This window comes from Microcebus murinus, chromosome 18, assembly GCF_040939455.1.
Source record: "Microcebus murinus isolate Inina chromosome 18, M.murinus_Inina_mat1.0, whole genome shotgun sequence".
NCBI lineage: Eukaryota > Metazoa > Chordata > Mammalia > Primates > Cheirogaleidae > Microcebus > Microcebus murinus.
This window is the reverse complement of record NC_134121.1, coordinates 43,346,424-43,368,384: the sequence shown is the minus strand read 5'-3', so window position 1 is coordinate 43,368,384 and position 21,961 is coordinate 43,346,424. Positions and strand designations below refer to the sequence as shown.

The following is a 21,961-nucleotide window of genomic DNA, read 5'->3' as shown; positions in this document are numbered from 1 at the left end:
ATGATGACGGTGAGTCTCAGGACTGCCTGGGGTCGGGGCTCGAGGCACAGTGGCAACTGCAGGACTGCAACAAGGGCAGGCTCTGCTCCCCCGGAGGCTGGCGTCTCCCAGCTGCCTGGCAGCCAAGACGGCGCAGACACGGATGGAGGGCGGGAGGGAGGCTCGGTTCCCACCAGCCCCGCCGCACTTCCGGCCACAACCAGAAGAACCAGCCCTGGGCTGCGGTTGGCTCATCCCGGAGGGTGATCTCACCTGAACAACAGTCCAGGAAGCGGGAGGGTCTGGGGAGAGGCCCCCATTGTGTGTGTGTGGATGGGGACACTGAGGCTCCGTGAGGAGTGTGACTCAGCCCTTGTCGGAGCCTGGCGTGTCAGCAGTGGGGCAAGGCGTGGGAGGGGTGGACCCCACTCGCTGGAGAGAGGAGCCGAGCCCCACCCCTGCCCCGCCCCAGCCCTTCCGTAGTAGTCTCGGGTCTCCTCTCTCTGATGGGGCGAGTGAGGGGAGGACCAGAGACTGCCCCGGACTGTGCCCCCTGCTGGGGAAGAAGCCCCTCCCCACTAGGTGTGTGGAGAGCACCCAGGTGTGATGGGAGTAAGCAGGTAGGGGCAGTGGCTGCCCTGCTGGTGGGGTCCCCTGGGGATGGCGTGAGGACTTTGGCTGCTTTGTCCAGGCACCCCACGCAGGCCCAGGCTGCTGGGGACTTGCTCCTGGCGCCGGATTGGGGGCCCGGCTCTGGGACTCCATGGAGGTACTCATGGTTCATCCCGCCCACTCTGCCCCCTGCAAAGAAGGTTTCACACCCCCCTCCATCAGTGAGGCAGAAGCTGCGGGTCTGTGGCTGTCCTTGGGCCACCACACTGCTGTCATATGATGGACACACAAGCCTGATTCCCAGGCCAGGCCCGTCCCAGGAATGTCCCAGGAATGGCCGGTCCCTGGGACATCCTGGCAGCACTGGCCTGGCAGCATTTCCCACAGGGAGACGGATGTGGGGGTGACACTCGGTCCACAGTGTTGCATCGCTCTGTGCCTGGGTCTGCGCTGAGTCCAGGGAGGGAGGAGACACCGGCCCTGACCCAGAGGGACAGCGCCGGCCCCAAGGGGACCTGAGGGAGCCCCCAGTCTAGGGTGGTGAGCAGGGCACAGTGGCAGCTTGGACAATACTCCCTCAGCCCTTCTGCAGTGTGGGTCTCTTGTGCTGTCCCAGGCTTTGGGGAGTTGAGGGCCACAGAGGGACCAGAGCCAGGCGGTCTGGCCCCAGGCACAGGGTGGAGGCTGTAATCGAGCTTGGCAGAGCCACGGTGCCCCTGCAGGGCTCGTTGTTTGTGCAGACCACTGTGAAGGGCTGTGACAGGTACTTCAATACCCCAAGGCCCTGCCGGGACCCTTCAGAGGGCTGGGCTGGGAGGGCAGCCCCTTCCTCTCCTGCTGAGGCTCAGAGGGGATGACGTGTACCTCAAAAATGCTAGAGGGGAGAGGACCCTCTAAGGCAGGCCCGACACTCACAGATTCCCCAAACTCTGGGACTGGTCACAGGGCCAGAGCCTGGACTGGGATGTTTGTTCCCTGCCGGGGACCCGCCTCTTCTGTTTCCCTGCGGCCCTTTGCCCGTTACAGCCTGACCACACGGTGTGGGGATGGCTTTTCCCATCCTGTCTCCCACCAGATTGTATGTTTTGAGGGCTTGTTGTCTTGTTCTTTGAGTCTGAGTGCCCAGCATAGTGCCTGGTGCATGGTAGGTGCTTTATAAACACTGCCGAATAAATGTAAGGATAGCTACCCCTCTGTGCCAGGTGCTTTATTTATCTCATCTTGAATCCTCTAATATGCCTGGGAGGTAGTGATGCTGTTCCCAGTTCCTGGAAACTGAGGCTCAGAGAGGCTGAACGGCTTGCCCAAGGTCTCACCCCTGCTCGCCTGACTCTAGGCTGCTCTGTCCTGGCTTAATGGGGCTCTACTCTTTCCTGCTGTCCTGAAGCCTGTGGCTCTGGCCTGCCCCCTGGGGTCAGAGGCCCTGCAGCAGCCCCCTCAGTCTCCCTGCAACCCACCCCAGCACCCTGGGCTGCCTCCTGCCTTCCCAGCCTGGGCATCTGCTGTGGAGCTTATATTATAAATCAGCCCCACGAGCAGGCATGTCCCGGGCCGTGCTGATGTACAGTTGGAGCAGGGCTGGGAGCTACATGGGGACTCTGATGACCAGCCAGCTTGCAAATCCCTGCAAGCCGAGGCGTGGCATTGGCCAATGGAGCTTCCCGGCTGCCTCAGGTGTGACATGACCTCATGCCTGACATGGGTAGGCTGAGAAGGGCGGAAGGAGGCAGGTGGGGGAGGAATCACTGCCTGGAGGGGGCCCATGCTCTGTGCCCACCAGGCTTCGCAGTCCTGACCTGGGGGCAGGTGTACATTGCTGGCATGGAGCAAACGCCCTGGCTTCTTCTCTGCCAACTCAGATACTCCAAGGCCCTGCTAGGACCCTTCAGAGGGCTGGGCTAGGAGGGCAGCCCCCTCCTCTCCTGCCGAGGCTCAAAGGGGCGACGGTAGCTTAGCTGCCTCCTGCTGTGGGGTGTGACATGGACCCAGCTCCTTAGGGCTTCCTGCTGCAAGGAGCTGTGTTCTACGGTCCCCATTTTCTCTCCAGGGTCAAATGATAAGTTCTTTTAAGGTGAGAGGCTATGTCATCATCTCCCTTCCCTGCCCCAGCCCTGACAGCGGGGCATGCGGTGGGCGTGTGATCCATGGAGCCGGCTGAGCAGTTTGATGAGCTGGTCGGCAACTTCCAGCAGCTTCTCAGCCCACGCAGGCCCCCGGATCTTCAGTGCTGGGCCTGTGTGTGGTCCCAGAGTGGTGGACAGTGGAAATGAGACGTGTATGTCTGTGTGTGAGTGTGTGTGTGTGTGCGCGTGCGCTGGGGGCAGGGAGTGAAGGGTTCGGAGCCTCCACTGCGAGAGCCAGTGCAAACCTTGGCTTGGGAGCTGGAGCCAGGCCCAGTCTCTGCTCTTCACCGCTGTGCTGTTTCACCTGGGGCAAGGCGCTCACACTCTCTGGTTAGGGCTGGGTGGCCTTGAAGGCCATTTTAGGTTCTGAGGGTAATGGGTCTGTGATTGAACTTCAGGCCCACCCTGACACTTGGGTGTCCAAGATTCCGGGGTCCCCTTTGCCCACTTCGGGGTCATAGTGGGGAGTATCGGTTCCCTCTCTCGGGTCAGGGCCCGAGGGTGCGCACATCCGCTCTGCTCTCACCCCTGGGCCGAGAGTGACGGACGGAGATGTGTAACAAAGCCCTGGTTCTGCTGAGACAAGGAATTTCCCGCCCCAGCGCAGCTCAGGCCGAGGCCAGCCCTCCCTGGGCTCCCCACACCTCTGCAGAGACAGTATGGACCACGGACAGTGGCCAGTGCCGTGGTCACCCCAGCACCCCGAGGAGGCCTCTGTCTGGGTGCCCAGACCCCTCGATCCCCCCTCCAGCCCTGGGTGCTGGACCAAGCCCTCAGGTCCCGGCCACGCCCGCCGTGGGCAGGCCCGTGCAGGCTGCTGCGGGAGGCGGGTGGGGGCCAGGATACCGGCCTGCCTATGAGGCAATGCGGGCGCCCGGGACGGCTGGTTCTAGCCCCGGCTCAGCAGCTTAGAGCCGAGTGACTTGGGGTGAATCACAGCCTCTCTCTGCTTCCCCCTTTGTCCTCCTCACCTACAGGGTTAACTTTAGGATCAAGAAAATGTTGTAAATTTGAGATGTGCAGAGAGAGTAGTGCATTGGTGGAAGGGGAGGGGCTGGGGCAGCAGGAGGTGGGGTGCACATCCCACCTCCCGGTGGACCACTGTCTTGGGGAGCCCACTTACCCGTCCCAGCTCCCTCCTCTGGGGACTGGCGGGAGGAATAATGCCTCTCACACTCCCCTCACAGAACCAAGTGACATGAGTCAGGTACTCCGTGCTGTGCCTGAGTGGGCAGGTGACCAGTCTTGTGGCCCTGACAACTGCACGAGTGAAGCTGCCAGGACCTACCCAGAATCTGTGGACACATGAGAGGAAACTGCTAGAAACTGATCCCCAGATAGGACCGTTTCCATGCAGGGACTCTGAGGCCCCTGGCAGGGTCAGGGGTCACACGTGGCAGTAGTGGCAGGATGGGGCTCCCTCCATGGGCATACAGGTGGGTGCCTGTGATTAGGAGAGGGCAGCAGGGAGAGGAGGAGCCGGTGTGGGCTGGGTGCCTCTCAGGTGGGAGTGTGGGCATGGGGGTGTGAGGGTGTGGGGAGGGCATGAGCAGCAGGTGTCTGGAAGGGAAGGAGGGGAGGCCGAGGGGCAGGGTTGGCCATGGGTCAAGGGCCAGTGGGGTCCTTCTTGCATGTCTCTTTGTGGCTGGTGGTGTGTTGTCCCTTTTACAGATGAGAACACCAAAGACCACGGGGGCTAAAGGGCCTGCCTGTGCTGTGCAGCTGTGAGAGGCAGAGCAGGGGCCGGCTGCCACCTGTCTCCATGGCATCTGCTGTTTCCAGGGTGCACAGACTTCTGGAATCCTGCTACCTCAAGGCTGTCTCTGGAACTGGGATTAGATCTGACAGGGGAAAGAGGGTCATAGGACTTTTGGAACTAGAAAGGACTCTGAAGTCACCCCGTCCAGCCTTGTCATTACTGAGGGGTTACAGGCCTAGAGAGCAGAGGTGACGGCCCTGGGGCCACACAGCCACAAGGCAGAGTGGAGCCATGAACCCAGCTCCTGCCCAGAGCCGGGACCGAAGGATCCCCAAAGCTGCATCCCCAGACGGCCGGGATGGCATCCCTGAGGTCTCTTTCAGCCAAGGCTGTCACCGTGGGGCAGGGAGTCCTTCCGATGGGCTGACTCACTGCCTGGGGACGCAGCCGCCACAAAGCCGCCCTCGCCAAGGCCTGGCTGGCCCCTCGGGCTCCGGGAACGGGAGTCGGATTCCCAGCATTCAGCCTGAGTCACGACGACTCGCGTTTGTGTGTTTTTCTCGGGGCCCCACACCCCCAGAGCTGGGTGGGAACCCTGAGCCAGCACCCAGGGAGTGAGTCGACCCTGGGCTGAACAACCCAGAGTGGGGAGCCGGGCAGGACCCGGGGTGACGAAATCCGAGGGCCCCACCTTCCCCAGATGCATATAAATGCTGCTGGCGAGTGAGGCAGCCACAGCTCTCTCAGCCTCCCCGAGCACCTTTCTCTTCTCTCTGCCAGCTCGCTCGCTCGCTCACCTCTCGGCACCATGACCACCTGCAGCCGCCAGTTCACCTCCTCCAGCTCCATGAAGGGCTCCTGTGGCATTGGTGGTGGCTCCAGCCGCATCTCCTCCGTCCTGACCGGAGGGTCCTGCCGGGCCCCCAGCGGCTACGGGGGCCTGTCTGTCTCCTCCTCCCGCTACTCCTCCGGGGGAGCCTGCGGGCTGGGGGGCGGCTATGGTGGCGGCTTCAGCAGCAGCAGCTTTGGGGGTGCCCTGGGTAGCGGCTTCGGTGGAGGGTATGGTGGTGGCTTTGGTGGTGGCTTCGGTGGTGGCTTCGGTGGTGGTTTCGGTGGTGCCGATGGCGGTCTCCTCTCCGGCAATGAGAAGGTCACCATGCAGAACCTCAACGACCGCCTGGCCTCCTACCTGGACAAGGTGCGCGCCCTGGAGGAGGCCAACACTGACCTGGAGGTGAAGATCCGTGACTGGTACCAGAGGCAGCGGCCCAGTGAGGTCAAAGACTACAGCCCCTACTTCAGGACCATTGAGGACCTGAGGAACAAGGTTGGTGGCACCAGTATCTGGAATATTGAGAGAAGCCAGGACTGCAGTGGCCCTTAGGAAACCTCTTTCCAGCAATTGCATTTTGTCATTAGGGAGACTGAGGCACCTTGGGGGAGTGGCCAAGGTTGCCCAGAGAAGCGGGCAGAAGGTTCCTTTTCAGCATCTCTGTGTCTGAGCTGGGGCTGGAACCCTGAATCTCCTGCTCCCTGCAAGGGTTCTTTGCGTTGTGTGCTCAGCTTCTTAGCCTTGGGCCCCGAGTTAGGGGTGGTCGGGGACATGGGAGCCACCCCACATCCTGAGCTGGGAGAAGACATTCCAGCCTGGCTGGGGGACCGGCCTGCCAACGGGAGACCCCCATGTTTGGGGAGATTCCTTTTGCCCCTCTCTGCCCTCCATCCTGGAGCGGCAGGGACGTTGGCTGACCACGTCACTGTCCTCCCTCCCCATCCAGATCATTGCAGCCACCATCGAGAACGCACAGCCCATTCTGCAGATCGACAATGCCAGGCTGGCGGCCGATGACTTCAGGACCAAGTGAGCAGCCAGCACGCTGGGCTGAGGGCAGAGGGCAGGGGGTGGGGCTGTCTGTCCAGCAGGGCCAGCAGACCTTGGAGCCCAGAATCTTCAGGGATGGAGCCTGAGGCTCTGACCTCTGTCCTGCCAGGTACGAGCACGAGCTGGCCCTGCGCCAGAGCGTGGAGGCCGACATCAACGGCCTGCGCCGCGTGCTGGACGAGCTGACCCTGGCCAGGACCGACCTGGAGATGCAGATCGAGAGCCTGAAGGAGGAGCTGGCCTACATGAAGAAGAACCATGAGGAGGTGAGCGGGCGGCTGGCTTTGGGGTGGGAGACCGGCTTGGCATATCCATCCAGAGCCGGGAGAGGAATCAGCTGAGCTGACTGCTTCCTGCTGTCCCTTCCTAGGAGATGCTTGCCCTGCGGGGTCAGACCGGCGGGGATATCAACGTGGAGATGGACGCAGCGCCCGGCGTGGACCTGAGCCGCATCCTGAACGAGATGCGCGACCAGTACGAGCAGATGGCGGAGAAGAACCGCAGAGACGCTGAGGCCTGGTTCCTGAGCAAGGTGGGGCTGGGGCCCGCAGCCCTCCCGCAGGACTTCCCAGCCGGGGGCCGCCGGAGTGCCTCACACCTTCTGCATTTCTGTCCTATCTCAGACCGAGGAGCTGAACAAAGAAGTGGCCTCTAACAGCGAACTGATACAAAGCGGCCGCAGCGAGGTGGCCGAGCTCCGGAGGGTGTTCCAGAGCCTGGAGATCGAGCTGCAGTCCCAGCTCAGCATGGTACGGAGGACTCAGCCCAGCTGCAGCCCCTGCCTCTCAGGAATGGCCACCAGCCCCCAACACTGCCCCAATCCAGCTGCACCTTTCTTTTCCTAGGAGTGGGCCTGGAGGTCTCATTGTACCCATTATATAGATGGAGAAATTAAGGTTCAGAATGGTGGACTAAATTTCTTCCATATTGTCTGACCCATCAATACCCCAGCTGGGGTCAAAAATCCACGCACCTCTCAGGAAACATGCCCAGAGACCCGGAGGGACAGGAGTGACCACCTTCATTGACTCTTTTTCTCTCTTTCTCACCTGCAGAAAGCATCCCTGGAGAACAGCCTGGAGGAGACCAAAGGCCGCTACTGCATGCAGCTGTCCCAGATCCAGGGGCTGATCGGCAGCGTGGAGGAGCAGCTGGCGCAGCTGCGCTGCGAGATGGAGCAGCAGAACCAGGAGTACAAGATCCTGCTGGACGTGAAGACGCGGCTGGAGCAGGAGATCGCCACCTACCGCCGCCTGCTGGAGGGCGAGGACGCCCAGTGAGTGGGGCCAGTCCTACCTCCCAGACTCTCAGCACCCACTCTTCCCAGCACATCTAACCGCCCCACCTTTCCCTCCTACAGCTACCAGTCCCAGCACTCGTCCGGCCAGTCGTATTCTTCCCGCGAAGGTAAGGCTCCCAAGGCCCCCAGCGCTGCAGCCCCTCTGCCCGTTCCCGGGGGTGGGGGCCAGGCCACTCCCCGGAGTCCCCGGCCCTCCCTTTCCCCTGCCCTGGAGCCTCTTAGCTCCCACAGCCCTTCTCACCTCCTCTCTCTCCCACAGTCTTCACCTCCTCCTCCTCGTCCTCTTCCGGCCACCAGACCCGGCCCATCCTCAAGGAGCAGGGCTCGTCCAGCTTCAGCCAGAGCCAGAGCTCCAAGCACTGAGCTGCCTCTACCAGAGCCTCCTGCCCTCCCGCCGGCCTCACCTCCTGAAGGCCCCCCGAGTCAGGACCCTGCTCTCCCTGCGCGGCTCCCAGCTGTCCCCCCTCCCCTCCGCTGGTGGCGGGCTAATAAAGCTGACTTCTGGTTGATGCAAACCGGTGTCATCTCCGTTCGTTCGTGAACTGGTGGGAGGGGAGGTGAAGGGGCCTCCCAGGAACCCTCCTGGGTCCCATAGTCTGAGACACGCAGGAAACGAAACAAACCTCAGGAGACCTGGAAGGGTCCCCCTGGAAGACCTGCAGGCCGTATGGGAGTGGGAGGTGGGACTGAGGGAGGGGAGCGTTCCCGCATGCTGGCAGTCACCGTCTAGCATTCTGCAGGGGTCTTTTGGTGACACTTCCCTTGCAACTCTGTGAGGTGGGAGTGGTCAGGCCCGTTTTGGAGAGAGCTCCTGGGATTGAGGGAGGGTAAGTCACTTGCATAAAACCACGCAGACAGGAAGTGGCGTGACTGGAGTGCAAGCGGAGCTCTGTCTGCCACAGAGTCAGTGCTTTTCTTCTACTGCCACTCTGCCTTATTAGACATTTTAACAAAGATTCCGGCGCATGAGCTCTTAACTCCGCCCCTCGGCTCCCACAGCTGCGCAGGACGGCTCCGTGGCGGAGGGTGGGAGGGAGCGCTGTCCGCCTTGGGGACAGTGTGTGTATGGCAGGGGTCTCGCTCTTCGGTAGGTCTCATGTGGAATTATCTGGTGGAGGATAAGCTGTTTCATTGGGGGGACAGTATCTAGTCCCTCTGGGTGAATTCTCCAGCGTAAACCTCTAGTTTCTCTGGGGTGAAGGAGTGATTGGCATCAGGCAGGTGGGGAGAGAGAGAAACTATGGAGGCTTCTAGCTTTTTTTTTTTTTTTCTTTTTAATTTTTTAGAGAGACAGGGTCTTATTATGTTGCCCAGGCTGGTCTTGAACTCCTGGCCTCAAGCAATCCTCCTGCAGCCTCGGCCTCCCAAAGTGCTGGGATGACAGGCGTGAGCCACTGCCCCTGTCCCGTCCCTGCTTCTAACCTGTCCTCCTGTTTCTAGCTCACTTGCCCCGACTTTCAGAGGTACCTGGTGCCTCCCAGTCCAGAGCTTTTCAGGCTTTTGATGTGTGAATCTGCTTGTGTCGTGGCTTCTCTCTGGGCAAGCACTGAGTTTTCTTTGTGTGTATTTCCCACCTTCCAAAATGTTGTTGCTGTAATCTAATCTCCTGCTCTCTTTGTCAAAATGGATTTTTTATCCATTTACAGTAATTTTAGTTGTGTTTAGAAGGTGGAGATAAAATGCATATTTTCCCTGCCAGATTGACCCAAAGCCCCTGCTTTACATGGTAAAATCATATTCGTGTTTCCAGGTTGCCGAGCCTGATTCATTGCTCCAGTGTTCACGTCTCAAAGAACAATCACTGTTGGTTGTTCAGCAAACGTCTCCCTATTGCTGGCCACCAACCCTGTCCCCGGGGCCAGAGGGTGAGCCAATGAATCAGACCGAACCCTAAATTCCGATACCCAAAGGTAACCACTGGTAACATTTTTGAGAGTTTCTTTCTCGTATAGTGTATATCGAATATATACTGTCACTCGCTGCATAACTATGGGCTATAAATACGATGATGGTCCCATAAGATTACAATATTGTATTTTTGCTGTACCTTTTCTATGTTTAAATGTATTTAGTACACGAATACTTGTCACTGTGTTACAATCACCTTCAGTGCTCAGTGCTGTACTGATCTGTAGCCTGGGAGCCATAGGCTTCACCATGTAGCAGAGGTGTGTTGTAGGTTATAGCATCTAGGTTAGTGTGAATACACTTTCATGTTCACACAGCGACAAAATCTCCTAATGACACATTTATCAGAACATGTCCCTGTCATTAATGTATATAAATGAAATATATTGATACATACTACAAGTTACAATGACACCTAATGTCTATACCATTTGGCATTCAATTTTTTATTAATGTTATAAGAGAAACACTTTCCTGTGCTATTAAAAGTGTTACGCATTTTTTAAATGCTGTTTCTACTGTTCCTTTCTTTTTCGGTTGCCCTTGAAAATAATGCTGAAATGAGCATCATCGTTCTGCATAAAGCTCTTACAAGTATTTTGGATTATTTCCTTAGGCAAGATTCCCAGAAGTATAATTGTTAAGTGAGAAGATACAAATGTTTTAAGGTGCTTGATTTATATGGCTAAATTGATTTATAGAGAAGTTGTGTCAATTTGCATATATTGCCAGCAGGGAATGGGAGTGCCTATTTCAAAACATGCTCACTAACTTTGAGTAATATCTTTTAAAACTTCTTTGGTAAATTGATTCATCTGTCACTTTTTTTTTCCTTGAGACAGAGTCTCACTTTTTGCCCAGGCTAGAGTGCCGTGGCATCAGCCTAGCTCACAGCAACCTCAAACTCCTGGGCTCAAGCAATCCTCCTGCCTCAGCCTCCTGAGTAGCTGGGACTACAGGCATGTGCCACCATGCCTGGCTAACTTTTTTCTATATATTTTTAGTTCGCTAATTAATTTCTTTCTATTTTTAGTAGAGTCCAGGTCTCGCTCTTGCTCAGGCTGGTTTCGAACTCCTGACCTTGAGCGATCCTCCCGCCTCGGCCTCCCAGAGTGCTAGGATTACAAGCGCGAGCCACAGCGCCCAGCCTGTCTGTCACTGTTAAAGCTGATGTTATGAAAGGACCCTCATATAGAGACATAATTCCGTTCTGGATTACTAAACAACTCCTGGGCTGGTGCACACACTTTCATGAGTTGTTCATTAATGAGATGTCAGAACCGAGGACATAGAACACCATCTACCTGGGCGAGGGAGCTGTTTTAAAGAAGGTGTCTGTCCCGGTGTCTTCTGAGTGCATACCTCCAATCAGTGCACCCTCGGGAAGCACCACAAGAAAAGCCTCTACTTGACAGATGAGGAAACTGAAGTTTAGAGAAATTAAGGGAAAAAAAAAAACCTTTCTTGGGGTCTCCCAGCCAGTTAGTAAAATTCTCTGAGAGCAGGAATCATGTTTCTCCTGTTCATTGCTGTAGCATGTGGAAACAAAACACGAGCCCCTTTTAAATAGAAAAATAGTGTTATGCAGAAATGGGAGTTTTTGCTTCAATAAGGGTACCAGGTTTTTTGCATCTGGAAATGGCTTGCTGCCTGCATTTTGCCAGCTGAGATTCAAGTCCCCGATCAGACTGTGTTTTGCTCACGGCTGGTGTCCCCCACTTCCTAAGATGCTGACGCCGGAGACAGGAGTCGGATGGAGCACTCCCAGTGTTCTTTGTAACTTGCCCATTTTGAACACACCTTCACATTCCTTATGCTTGAGTTACTTCAAAGTTTGTGAAATATTGTTTTAGATAATTACATAAAGTGCTAAAACAATGACTAGAGTGAGAATTAATGATGGCCCATAAACCCTGTCTGCTGATGTCAATGAATGAGTGGCGAGCTTGTAAATTTTGCTTTCTTTGGGCCCATTGTTTCTGAGAGCAAGAAGAAGCCCAGTGTCCCTCCTAAAGTCTGAGATAAGCAATTTCTTAGGCTCATCTTCCCACTGCTGTGGCTTGTTGTTTCAGACTTTCTCACTGCTCCCTGAAAGATAAACACGATGAAACTGTTTGTTTTGCTTGTCCCCTTAGACAGTACCCAGCGCCCGAGGGACACTTAGTGAAGACTTGTAGAGTCAAGACTCGGAGGTCTGCTGTAGACGTCTCTTTGTGTTCAGGTTTGCATGGAACCTTCTTAGAAGCAGGTTTCTTGAGGGCAGGTTTCTTTGGGTTCCATGTGCCTCTTGTCCTGTTAGCATACGACAGCCTCTGTGGGTAGGTATATTGACTCGCTATCACGGAAGAGAAAGCAAATATCTTCCTGAGCCCTGGAGGGACAGAGCCCCGGAGGGACAGAGCCCCATCAGAGAGCTGGGGCACCAAGCAGGTGGAGCTGCTCACCTGGCTCTTCCTCTGATGTGCTGTCTGGGTCTCCACCCCAGGCAGATACAGCTCTGCGTGTCCCCTTCCCCAACAGTCTAAGACCCCTGAAGGGCTTTGAGCAGATCGAGGAGTGTTCAAGCAACAGTGGCAGCTATTCAGAGAGAGACCCTTTTTCTGACGTCACCCCCTGTTGACACACTTTCGGGTTGCAAGGGTCCCTCTTTCTCCTACAGTGATAGGGTAGTGACACATAAAACACGTATGTCTTGTTCTTTCCACCTTTTATCTACCACACAAATAGTGTGACAATGTAAAAGAAAATATAGAAAATGAAAACATTCATCCATTGTTCTGTCCTCAAAATTTTTATTTCCCCAGACTCTGTTCCAGCCGAGTATACAGCAAAGATGGTTTTCCAATTATTTAAGGGGCGTCCTTTGATGTTAAATTAATGGAAATAAAAGATCGGTCTGAAAGGGCATATGTGCGAGGATAGTTACTGCTTCATTATTTGTAGTGGCAGAAAACAGAAAGCAACTTTTCTGTTGGTAGTGGAAGGGCTGAATAAATAACGGCCCACTCCTCCCGTGGAGTATTAAGCAGCGGTCACGATCAATACATCGCAGCTGTGTCAGATGGCAAGCGGGGACTCCTCAAGGTATCGGGAGAGAGAAATGTATGATGCAGAGAAGCACAGAAGTGAATTGATCTCACTGTGTGAAATAAACAATAACCGTCTCTCTTCCCTCCTTTATGTAAACGCAGGTATGTGTGCATATGGTTACGTGAGCACCAAAAATACCAAAGGACACATATGAGGTTATTAACACAGACTCCCTTGGGGTGGGGTGGGAGGTTGATCTGGGTGGGGGTGGGACAGAGGGGAAGAAGGGATCCAAGAAAAACAGGAAAAGAAAAAGAAGTGCACACATTTTTATGCAGATACATAAAGTTGTATATAGGAATAAAGATATTAAGCAAAAATTTAAGAACCAAAGGATCAGTTAATTAATTTGTTGAATATCATATCAACCTCCTAATTGAAACCAGATCGCGCACACTCACATCCTGGCCTGTCAATTTTATATTGCCATAAAATAGATTTTTAATTCACTTTGTGGCTTAGCTGATAATATGACTATACAAATTAAAAGTGATAACCGGAAGAAAAGAAATAAACCTAAAGTCTGGTCGGAGTCCCTTGCAGGAGGCAGTGTGGGAGAGGGGGAGGAGGGTAGAGGCCAACCTGGGGATGAACTCTGGTGTGAACTTGGGTGGATCCCCCCATCTCTTTGGGTCTCAGTCTCCTCATCTGTAAATTTAGGGTAGTAGTATCTCCCTAAAGGGGTACATGCGAGGATTAAAGGAGATTAAGGGTGGACAAAGCACATAGTAGGTACTCAATAAATGTTTCTCACTCCTTCCCTCTCCCTGTTGACAGTTTTTAATGCTGCACCTTATGATTGCTTCATTTGATCCCAGCGGCGAGGCTGCAGACAGGCAGAACCTGTGTTGTTTCCTAAGGCTGAGCTAGAGGAAATGCCTCCTCCTGCCCTCTCTCTGCCAGGCTTCCTCGCTGTCTCCATGCACCTGCTCAGCCCATTTTACAGGTGAGGAAATTAAGGCCCAGGAAGGTTGAACGACTTACCCAAGGGTGCATGACTAGTAGGTGGGGTGTCAGAATCCTCCCGCCCACAGTGCCACCTGTGCATAGTCTTGCAGGTGGGTGGATCTCTGGCCTCATTTGACTTGACCAGGTTTGCAGAGAAGGTGAGTTTTAGCAGCAGCCCAGTGAAGTCAGCCCATGTCCACTTAGAGGCTGCTCTGGGCCAGGTGCTGTGCTGGGCTTTGGGTGGGTGCAGGGTGGGCTACAGCAATACACCAGCAGCCGCCCTGGCCCTAAATAAGATCCTCACTCACAGCTCCTATGCAGAGGATGGCGTTCTTTGTTCTCCTTCTCCTGGAGGTGCCTCCAGTGTGTGGGAGTGGGCAGTCCCGCGGTGGCTGAGGGCTTTCTCAACACGGGGCCTTGGCTGATGTCTCTCCTTTCTCTCCTCCTCTGCTAGGTAGGGTGGTGAGGACTGGGCTCTGGACTTACAAAGGCCTAAATAGTGGCTAGTATTTGCCCTGCCTTGTAGTGTGATTCTGAGGATTAGAAGATATGATGACACTAAGACCTGGCCCATGGTAAGCCCTCAATACATGTCAGCCTTTTGGAAGGAGGAAGTGTAAGAGGGTGTGTTTTGCCCCTAAGTTCTCCCTACGGGAGAGCAGCTTAAGCTAGTTCTGTTCTGTTCCACCAAAAGGCTTGACTCAGGGGTTCCATTTTCATATTTCCATTCTCTACCACTACCACCATCATTATCACTAAAACTGCCACCACCTCCACACTACCACAGTCACCACCACCATCACCACCTCCACCAGCCCAACTACCACAATCACCACCACCATTACCACTACCACCATCCCAACTACCACAGTCACCACCACCATTACCACTACCACCACCCCAACTACTACAATCACCACCACCATTACCACTACCACCATCCCAACTACCACAGTCACCACCACCATTACCACTACCACCACCCCAACTACTACAATCACCACCACTATTACCACTACCACCACCCCAACTACCACAATCACCACCACCATTACCACTACCACCACCCCAACTACCACAATTACCACCACCATTACCACTACCACCACCCCAACTACCACAATCACCACCACCATTACCACTACCACCACCCCAACTACCACAATCACCACCACCATTACCACTACCACCACCCCAACTACCACAGTCACCACCACCATTACCACTACCACCACCCCAACTACTACAATCACCACCACCATTACCACTACCACCACCCCAACTACTACAATCACCACCACCATTACCACTACCACCACCCCAACTACCACAATCACCACCACCATTACCACTACCACCACCCCAACTACTACAATCACCACCACCATTACCACTACCACCATCCCAACTACCACAGTCACCACCACCATTACCACTACCACCATCCCAACTACCACAATCACCACCACCATTACCACTACCACCACCCCAACTACCACAATCACCACCACCATTACCACTACCACCACCCCAACTACCACAATCACCACCACCATTACCACTACCACCACCCCAACTACCACAATCACCACCACCATTACCACTACCACCACCCCAACTACCACAATCACCACCACCATTACCACTACCACCACCCCAACTACCACAATCACCACCACCATTACCACTACCACCATCCCAACTACCACAGTCACCACCACCATTACCACTACCACGACCCCAACTACTACAATCACCACCACCATTACCACTACCACCACCCCAACTACCACAATCACCACCACCATTACCACTACCACCACCCCAACTACCACAGTCACCACCACCATTACCACTACCACCACCCCAACTACTACAATCACCACCACCATTACCACTACCACCACCCCAACTACCACAGTCACCACCACCATTACCACTACCACCACCCCAACTACCACAATCACCACCACCATTACCACTACCACCACCCCAACTACCACAATCACCACCACCATTACCACTACCACCACCCCAACTACCACAGTCACCACCACCATTACCACTACCACCACCCCAACTACTACAATCACCACCACCATTACCACTACCACCATCCCAACTACCACAGTCACCACCACCATTACCACTACCACCACCCCAACTACCACAATCACCACCACCATTACCACTACCACCATCCCAACTACCACAGTCACCACCACCATTACCACTACCACCACCCCAACTACCACAATCACCACCACCACCATCATCTCTACCACTACTGCAATCATCATCATCACCATCACCACCACCACCACTTCCACCACTACCACCTTGACCATCACTACCATCATCATCACCACCAGCATCACCACCACCAACACCATCACCACCTCCACCACCAAGATCTCCACCACTGCCACCACCACCACCATCACCACCATCACCGTCACCACCACCATCATCATCACCCGCAGCAGCACCACCACCATCATCCCCATCATCCCCATCATCACTGCCATGCCCATCACCTCCAGTCACTCCAACAACCCTAGCACCATCACCTTTCCCCCACCACTCCTCTAGTTCTTTGAAGGGGGTGTTGTCCATATGGGTTAAGTTGGATAGGGAACAAACAAAGTCTTGGGACACAAAGACATCACTCAAGTTGGGACAAAGGACAGACACACCCCGGTGCTACAGTGGTGGGATCCTCACTGGAGGCTGACAGAGAAGACAATTAACAGAACACTGACGTCAGGGCTGCTTGAATAAAGACCAGTTAATGAGGCAGCACAGACTTGGACCCCCCACCAGGGCTCCCAGGGGGACAGACAGTGCTTGGTTTGTCTGGTCAAGGCTTCTGGATGCTGCCTCCACTCCTGTCCACCTAGGCTGCTCCCTGATCACCGGGTCTACCACCACCTCTTCCCCCTTCCCTCACCACCATCCCTTCCCAGTCTGGTGTTTCCTCTTTCGCTTGTTCTGCCTGGAAGCAGAGTTGCTTTTCATTTGCTCCTTCCCGTCTATTGTTCATGGCCTATACCTCAAGGCTCCTGGCGTGCTGGAACTGGCTCCCACTGGCTCTGCAGAGATGGATGTCAATTTCAGGAATTTTGCAAGCTGATTGTTAAACACAGCCAGTATTAACAATTAAACTATATACACTTAAAATTAAGTAAATTATATTGAAAAGAAAGGTAATACATGCTTAAAACTACTTATTTTACTATATTCTACTAATATCTATGCCTTGAGGTTATCTGTGTCTATTTTATCTGTGTGGTGGACACACTATATAACAGTGTTTTGCTTCTCTTCTCTTCCCAAGTCCCTGTTAAGTGACTTCACGTTGGTTGCTTGAAACTGGTGGTGGTAGGAGAATTTACACCAAGAAAATAACAAACACTGCAAACTGGAGCTCCATTTATTGTTTTCTTGATTGTCTAGACTTAAAAAACTGATGAAAAATGTCAATAATGCAAATTAATTTTAAAAGTGTATCATGTCTGTAGTTATTTTATTGGGAATATCAAAAAGTTAAGACATGGCTGGGCCTGGTGGCTCACTCCTGTAATCCTAGCACTCTGGGAGGCCTAGATGGGTGGATTGTTTGAGCTCAGGAGTTGGAGACCAACCTGAGCAAGAGCAAGACCCCGTCTCTACTAAAAAAAAATAGAAATAAATTAGCTGGACAACTCAGAGTATATATGTATATATATAAAAATTAGCTGGGCATGGTGGCACATAGTCCCAGCTACTCAGGAGGCTGAGGCAGGAGGATCACTTGAGCCCAGGAGTTGGAGGTTGCTGTGAGCTAGGCTGACGCCACGGCACTCTAGCCTCCACAACAGGGTGAGACTCTGTCTCAAAAACAAAACAAAACAAAACAAAAACTATATAAAAAAGTTAAGACAATAGTCTTTCAGTATTTGAAACCTATTATCTGATTCAGCAAAGAAGTCACTCACATCATTGAGGAATGAATGAAATGAGGGCATTTGTCTTTGTGGTTTCATTTTTATCTTACTCTTTAATGTAAACAGACATTTCAATGAGCACTCATGTCAGAACTGCTGTTGTCAATTACAACCATAAATTGCAAGAGTTTTGCAAGAGACAAGGCACAAGAGTTTGGCAAAAATCAACAAAAGCATCCTATGAGAATCAATTGACTACACAGAATTTATAATAAAGAGCACTTATGAATTTGTAAATTGACTGCTACATATTTCTTATATTAGTAAAATTTATGATTTTATACATGTGCACACACACACACACACACACAAACATATACATTCCCTTTCCCTCTTGGATAGCTGGTTGCTAAACATTTGTCAGCATGTCATTGGCTTAATTAAACTCAAAAACTCAGGTGCTGTTGTTTGGGTTACCCAGAAGCAGACCTTGAGGCAAAGGTTTAAGCGGGTTTTTGGATGGTGTCTCCTGAAACAGAGAGGATAAGTGAGGCAGAGAAGAGAGGGAAGTTAATAAGGGTGTGTTAGCAAGCCAGCTGTCAGTGTGGATAACTGCAGCTCAATTCTGCTGGGAACTCTGAGAGACAATAAAGAACATGCACCTAAGAGTTACTCCCAAAGGATGAGGGAGTCAGGTGTTTATCCTGCAAAACCCATCAGTTACTGGGTGAGGGCTGCTGTCAGGCAGGGGCAGTGGTGTTAGCTAACCAGCACTCGGATCTGCCCCATGAGCAGGCAGAAGAGGCTCTGGTGGCCAGAGAAGGCCCTTGGGCAAAGGTCTCTGGTGCTGACAGTTGTAAGTCCAACCAGTACATGCCCAGGAAGAGTGGCAGGGGCCAGGCCATGATGCTGCCGGGAGTGGGGCACCTGGCTTTTTTTTTTTTTGAGACATTGCCTGGGCTAGACTGCAGTGGTGTCATCTTAGCTCACAGCAACCTCAAACTCCTGGGCTCAAGTGATCGATCCTCCCACCTCAGCCTCCTGAGTACCTGGGATCACAGGCACACGCCGCCACACCTGGCTAATATTTCTGTTTTTTGTAGAGACAAGGTCTTGTTATGTTGCTCAGGCTGGTCTTGAACTCCTGGGCTCAAGTGATCCTCCTGCCTTGGCCTCCCAAAACGCTAGGATGACAGGTGGGAGCCACCGTGCCCAGATGAGTACCTGGTTTTATGGAGCCCCATGGTACTTTTGGGGTACCCGTACATTCAGCAGCAGCTGGGAGGGGGATGCCAGGAGGTGGGAACGCTGAAGGCATCAGCCCTTGGGGACAGAGGCCCAGGGAGGTTTCCTTGTCTTCACCTCTCTGTTGTAGACTTAGAGGATGTTTGTCTCCTTTGACAGTCAGATGGGCCTCCTTGGGAGTTGGGGAGAGTTTCAAATTCCATCACATTTTCTCCTTGTCTGGGCTGCCGGGAAAGCCAGAGCTAAGTGACAGGTCTCTTACCTCCTTCTTCCCTGTGATGACCCCTCCTTTTGCAGTAGTCACAAACTGCATAGCTCCTAAGGGTTGGGGCCAAATCTGTGTGCCCTTTGTTCTGACACCTTCCTCCTGGGTCATGGGCTGGGGGCACATGTACCCTCTGGGTTTATCATTGGATTCCAGCCACTGGCCACATCGGGCCATGCAGAAGCTTTCCCTACGATCTTTCAGGTTTGAGCTGATCCTCTCTGGCCATGGGCTGAAGGATGAGTTCAGAGCTGCCTCCACCAAGGTCCAGCCTTCTCCCGAGGCCCTCTGTGCCTCTTCCGCCTTGTTTTGGTGATGTGAGCTCTGAGCCAGCAAACTGCCTCTTTTTAAAGCGAATGCGAGCTGGGTTTCTGTCTCTTGCAACGACAATGTGCTTGTCAATATACCCTGTTACCCAATGCTTGATTTATTTTTCTTCTACCCATGCTGGATATTTTCAGTTTTATTATGCATGTGTCTTTTATCGTAAGCCATCCAAGCCATCTTTTGGAACCAGGGGACATAGAAACAGTCTATGTTTTTGCAGGTGCTGCCCCCATTGCTCTGACAGGCAGGGCTGGGAGGAGAAGCACCAGGTCGGGGATGATGCTGAGTGGCCTGTGGGGCCTCCCCAGCTTCAGGATGGCATTGGCATCTGGGGGGCCACTTCCACATCTCCCTCACTCCAGGGCTGGGCAAGGCCAGCGCGGGGCCTACGGTCCCCAGGTCCCACCAGCAGCTCCCGTGCCTTCTCCCCTCACACCCAAACATCCTGCTGACTCTTCCTTACCAGGTGTCCAGGCTTGCCCTGTTCCCGCAATCTCCACCCGGCCAGGCCCTGGCAGACTCACCAGCCTGTCACCCTGCTGGCCTCAGCAGCCCGCCTGCCCGCTGCTCCCTGCTCGCTCCTGGCCCCGCGCTCTGAGCTCCAGCACGGTCCTGGGGCCTCTTTGTTCTCTGCTTTAAGGTCTTTGGCTGGATGATGACACCTGTTCTCCATTTGTGCTCCCCAGTCCCCTTTGGTCTAACTCTAGGGCTCAACTGAAAGGAATTTTAGCCAAGTGTCTCCTCTGTGCCAGGCACCATGCTGGCCGCTTGCCAGGACTAGCTACTCCTCTCAGTAAGCCCACTGGGTAGGAACTGTTCCTCCCACTTGAGAGGGAACCGAGGCTGGGAGGGCTGCAGTGGCCTGTCCAGGGTCACATGGCCGGTCAGTGGTGGCACCCAGACTTGAGTCCCCATCTTTTTCACTGCGGAGGCCCTGCTCCTTCCCCGATCCCACTCACTATCCCAGTCTGCAGGCGTGGGGTGGGCTGCAAGAGGCCGACCCTTCCCTGGACCTCTCACTGGCGAAAACGACTCCTCTTCTTTCTCCCTGTGAGGGTGGAACACCTGGGGACCCCATGCCCCCTCTTTCCCTTCCCCCCAATCTGCTGCCCCGGCACTCAGGCCTCCTGACACAGCCAATGCGACTCCCAGGTGCTGACTCCTCCACTCACCGCTGGCAGCCGGAGTTCCCACAGCCACACCCCTGGCTGGGAATGCCCTCTCCCCGCTCCACCCTCCGGGGCTCTTCCTCTTTCAAAACCTGTGTGGAAGCGCACCCTTTCCAAGAAGCTATGTGCTGACCCACCCCACCTGGTGGCTCCTCAGCTCTCAGCTCCTCTCAGTCTAAGGGACAGAAAACTCTGGGCCTGACTGCCCTCTTCCATCAGACTGGGCAGCCCAAGGGCAAGGAATGTGTCCTCCCCCCTATCCCACCCCAGACCAGAGTAATTGCAGTAGATTGCTCCCTGAGCCCTAAGTGAAAAACGCTGTGGCCCCCTAAGGCACTATAGCAAGCTAGAATGGGGGCACTGATCACAGAGGCAGGGGGAGGGCAGAGAAGGGGAGAAAGCCAGGTGACCTCAGGTGACAGGTGGGACTTCCTGGGACAGGAGAGGTCTGAGCCAACACCGTCCCTTACCTGGATAATGGCTAATCTTCCCCCCAGGTTTTCCTCCCCCCACAAACCCCGCCAAAGTGTGTTCCATGTGGACATCAGAGTGGCCTTGGAAACGCAGCTGGCAGCATCACTCCCCAGCTTGGAACACTTCGGTGGCCCTAGTGTGGTCAGGATAAAGTCCAGCAGGTCCAGCCTTGAGCTGGGAGCTCCAGCAGGGCTTAACCTCTTGCAGTTTCCATCAGACCAGCATTGCACACCTCTGCTTTTTTGCTAGGAGCTTCCCTGGTGAATGGGCTGTCCTTCCTCACTTCCTATGCAAATGAGGTAAGAGCTCCTCTGGGACGCTTGCCCTCCTGCCCCCAGCGTGGGCTGCCTGCCCCATCCACCTTCCCCCACCTGCCACTCATCCCTGTCCACCAACCAAACCATTGTCATTTCTTCCTTCCATTCATCCCTTCTTCTATTTCCCTGCCGGCCCACCCCATCCATCCACCCATCCCTCCCCTTTCCCTCCTCTTCCTTCTCACCTTCCTCCCACTCAACTGTCTGTCTGTCCACCTGCCCACCGTCCATCCATCCATCCTCTCTTCTGCATTCCCTTGGCCTCTTCCCTCTCCCCTTTCCCCTCCTCCTCCCTCCCTTCCTCCTTCTTTCTTCATTGAGCAGCTACTCTATGCCACACAGTTTGGAGGAATCATAACTTAAAACTGTGTTCAACTGAGGCTTGGCCTTAAAGGATGTGAGGGATCCGGGAAGAGGGGAGGATAGATGTGGAAGTTCAGGCAGAGGTTGGAAATGAATGGGGTCGTGGGATCAGCAGGGGGGCTGGGCTGCTGGGGACAAGACCTGGTGTGCAGTGGGGGCTCACGGCTCAGGGGCTGGAGAATTTCAGTTGTACTTTCCCTGAACTGGGAGTTGACGGGGGTTTGTGAGATTTGCAAACCCATCTATTGCTTGGCCTTGGCCACCTGATTGTCCATGTTTTAACAATTTGGACATGATTCTAGGGTGTAGGGACAGCCCTTTTCACCCTACACAT

At 54.1% G+C, this 21,961-nt stretch overlaps 2 protein-coding genes across 2 annotated transcripts in view; one reads left to right on the top strand and one right to left on the bottom strand.

Annotated features, from left to right (window-relative positions):
• Positions 1-21,961, bottom strand: part of EIF1 (eukaryotic translation initiation factor 1) — a 478,792-nt gene that overhangs the window by 56,316 nt on the left and 400,515 nt on the right. The gene's annotated exons all lie outside the window — the stretch shown is intronic.
• Positions 5,147-8,101, top strand: KRT16 (keratin 16). The gene is made up of 8 exons (XM_012765771.3): positions 5,147-5,740; positions 6,192-6,274; positions 6,405-6,561; positions 6,666-6,827; positions 6,919-7,044; positions 7,351-7,571; positions 7,656-7,702; positions 7,855-8,101. Exons 1-8 carry the CDS (start codon positions 5,222-5,224, stop codon positions 7,956-7,958), a joined length of 1,419 nt encoding a protein of 472 aa, XP_012621225.2. The 5' UTR covers positions 5,147-5,221; the 3' UTR covers positions 7,959-8,101.

What these genes read in the sequence shown, in the direction of transcription:
- KRT16 (XM_012765771.3), top strand. Translation starts at nt 5,222, where the DNA reads ATGACCACCTGCAGCCGCCAGTTCACCTCCTCCAGCTCCATGAAGGGC. An exon ending in TTGAGGACCTGAGGAACAAG is followed by an intron (nt 5,741 to 6,191) that starts GTTGGTGGCACC and finishes CTCCCCATCCAG; the next exon opens with ATCATTGCAGCCACCATCGA. An exon ending in TGAAGAAGAACCATGAGGAG is followed by an intron (nt 6,562 to 6,665) that starts GTGAGCGGGCGG and finishes GTCCCTTCCTAG; the next exon opens with GAGATGCTTGCCCTGCGGGG.